The following is a 3,228-nucleotide window of genomic DNA, read 5'->3' on the forward strand; positions in this document are numbered from 1 at the left end:
TTTAATAACTAGGTATTCATCACTTTCCCATGCTTTTTCTGTTAATTTTCCAATTAATTCCACTGATTGTACCAGGTAGTGGTTCAGGACAGGACCTGAAGTCTGTAGAACAAGACATAGGTATTAACTGTGGACTTAATACTCAAGAACAAGCATGCTTTTGGTAGATTTTCAAGAAGTCAGTCCATTTCTATCGTAGCCTCCAATTTTTACATGGATCTGTTTGATATACCTCTGGTGCAGAGCTTTGGTCTTAATGGATTTGCATCTTGCCCACTAAAAATTTGGCTTCTTGGCATTCCACTTTTCCATTCTAAGCTCTACAGCAGCTAATATGATAACTGATGGTTGAAACTAGCCAATTTTTTAGTACTTATGAAATGTCTGCTTTTATTTAAAAGTTGATGGGTTGGAATTGTATCGCAGGTGTGAAGTTGGTATGTGCAGTTTAGCAGAAAGTCTGATTCTGTAATGGTTATTTTTAAAACACTAACCAGAGTCATATGTCTTCTCTTAATCTTCTGTTGCTTCTGGAACACCACAGATAGCATAGCCATTTGCCCTGGTGGCACTGTTATGACCATTCCAAGTAATAGTGGATAACATAATGATCAAGTTGACTGACTAGGAGGCTGGGAATATTTGCTGAACTTGAGAATATTTTATTAGAACAGGTCTTGAAAAGTAGCTACTTCATAAACATAGCAGAATTACTTGAATTATTCTGTTTTGAACTTACTTATTCATAACACACAAGGGCAAATGGGGAGGGGACATCAAATATGTTGAATGTTGTGAATTTCAAACAAACTTTTGTGTCTTGCTTCTCTCATTCTGCAATGTAGGGTATTGAAGCCTCCAGGAGGAGGTTCTAGTAATCTCTTTGGGAGTACAGAAGAAGTCTCTTCTTCAAGCAGGCCACACCGGATGGCATCCAATATCTTTGGAGCATCAGAAGAACCTCAAAACCTTCCAAAAAGAACAAACCCTCCAGGTAAGAGCAGCCACCTCCTTCAGCACAACTGGGCTCTGAATTGCAGCACAGAACTGGTTTTGTGTTCCTAAAGTGGAACACTGTGATCTGTCTGTCTTTTTATGTTGCATTTTTACAAACTGAGTGGGCTTGAATCTATTAATACTTATGAATATATGAATATTTCAGTGACCTACATGTTCACAGACTTTTTAGCACATCATCCAAGTCTAATTCTTTTTAAGTTGAGGTCTAGGAAATGATGAAAGGAAACTGCTTCTATTCTACAGCTGAGTCATCAGTTAGGTGCAGTGAGTGAACTACAGCACATTCACAGCACACAGCTGTGAATCTGAGATCCTCTAGTAAATTCTTGTAACAAAAGATTTCAACTAGTATCTTCAGGGAAGATAAAAGTAAGTCTCTAGGCAGTAGAGTTCTAGAAGTCTTTGAATTCTATCTTTTTGTTTTTTTTTTTAATATAGTGTGGTAAAACTAAGTCATCTAACAACTGCCTTGCAGGGGGAAAAGAAAGTGGTATTTTTGAGGATTCTAGTTCTGCTCAGCCTCGTCCACGCATGAATCCACCTGGTGGGAAGACAAGTGATATCTTTGGGTCTCCTGTATCTACCAGTGTTGTGCGAGCACACCCAAACAAGCCTAAGGTATTTGTACTACTTTCACTGTCAAACCTGGAAGCTAGCAGCTCAATGGGTCATCTTACAGTCTTGTCACAATGCAATGCCTGTATTCTTTTTAAGATGACAGACCTGAATTATGCATAGGGTAACTTAAAATTAGACAGTTATTCCTGAAGTCTCTTTTTGATAGCTTGTCATCTTTGGTATACCAGATCTCAGCGTGCTCTGTACTTTGCAGAAAAACTATTAATTAGACTGCAGATGTGTGTTAAAAAAAATAAAAAAAAAAAAGAAAAGATTTCTTCCAAAGCCTTTGGTCCTCCTTGTAAGTGAGGTGCAGCTGGAGTTCTTGGCATACAGCCAAGAGGCATTTAAGCTAGATAGGGAGAAGATATTTCTCTTTATTCTGCAGTTTGGCAGAGGTGATCTTGATACCAACTCTGGCAAGTCGGTGAACGCCAGTGAGCCACAGTCATGAATCTTCATGTGGCTGGCTGTGCCCTTCACCTTTCTTAAGTATATGTATCTACATGCAATATGAAAGCACTCTAGCAGGAGACATCACTTAAGTGATCAACAGTGAAAAAGCTAATTCAAGATCAGCTTTGAGTGTCAGGTCCAGCATGCGCTTGATTGTGTGATGTCAGCAGAAGTGTGTCTTGCTCTATTAGTTGTTATTTTTTGATCTTAAAGCTGAGATGTGTAATAGTTGGAGAGGGTTGTAGTTACGCCCAAATCTGGTTTTGGAAAACGGGAGGATACCTTGCTAATTACTTTACTTCTGTATTTAAATGCCCTATATTCGGACTTAAAACCTGCTGCCTTACTCTAAGGAGATACTTTTAACTGACTAGCTACTATGTTGGCAATGTTTGTGACATGTCAGATAGCATGGAAACTTAACATCCCATGACACACAGCTCATTGTCTCATTTTTCCTGGAACATTAGAAAGAAAGGATTTAACTTCCAGTTCTTTTTCCTCTTTTTTTTCCCCTTAAATTTGAAAATGTTTCTAGTGTGCTTTTGCTTAACTTTTTATGCAGACTCTGGAGTGTATTTTGGGGAACTTGGGTCATAAGAAAGGAGGAGGAAAAAAACCTCAGAGCTAGGTTTTGTCAGGAGTAGTGCTGTTGGTGTAGATAAGGGCTTTGTTTTGTTCCTCTGTACCCCTTTATTGAGCTAGTCTCTGATTCTTTTTGGTTGCTTTTAAAAAAATGTAACACTAATTCCCATGAATTCCTAACTAACTGGAGGAAAACACTTTGGAAATTCTTTAAGGTCTTTAACTAGAGCATTAGAATGGTGGGAAATACTGGAAGGGGAAGGAGATAGCATATTTGCAAAAATTACTGCAAGTTGAGTTTTGTGGGTGGGCAAACATGCAAGCTTTTCTGAAGCATTGCAGTGTATTTCTGACAATCAATTGGGATTGTTGGGGAAATGGTCTTAAAAGGTTTTGTTAATTACCTGACTGTTGGGGTCATATGGACACTCATTGAAGACAGTAATTGTCGCATATAAATAGGGTGATCAAGGGCTGCTTGTGTTCTAGTTGTGAATACCAACTTCTCCTTTGGGGTTAGCCAGACCAGGTATCTGCAGGTTATTCAGC

The 3,228-nt window shown here is 38.7% G+C and overlaps 1 protein-coding gene across 1 annotated transcript; it reads left to right on the forward strand.

Moving 5' to 3' along the window:
• Positions 1-845: 845 nt before the first annotated feature.
• On the forward strand, positions 846-1,758 carry HN1L (hematological and neurological expressed 1-like; the record flags this gene model as incomplete). The annotated part of the gene is made up of 2 exons (XM_010295087.1): positions 846-994; positions 1,496-1,758. Coding segments are annotated over 2 exons (412 nt in total), but the record flags the coding sequence as incomplete, so codon positions are not given.
• Positions 1,759-3,228: the final 1,470 nt, after the last annotated feature.

This window comes from Phaethon lepturus, unplaced genomic scaffold (assembly GCF_000687285.1).
Source record: "Phaethon lepturus isolate BGI_N335 unplaced genomic scaffold, ASM68728v1 Scaffold55789, whole genome shotgun sequence".
In the NCBI taxonomy this organism is placed as follows: domain Eukaryota; kingdom Metazoa; phylum Chordata; class Aves; order Phaethontiformes; family Phaethontidae; genus Phaethon; species Phaethon lepturus.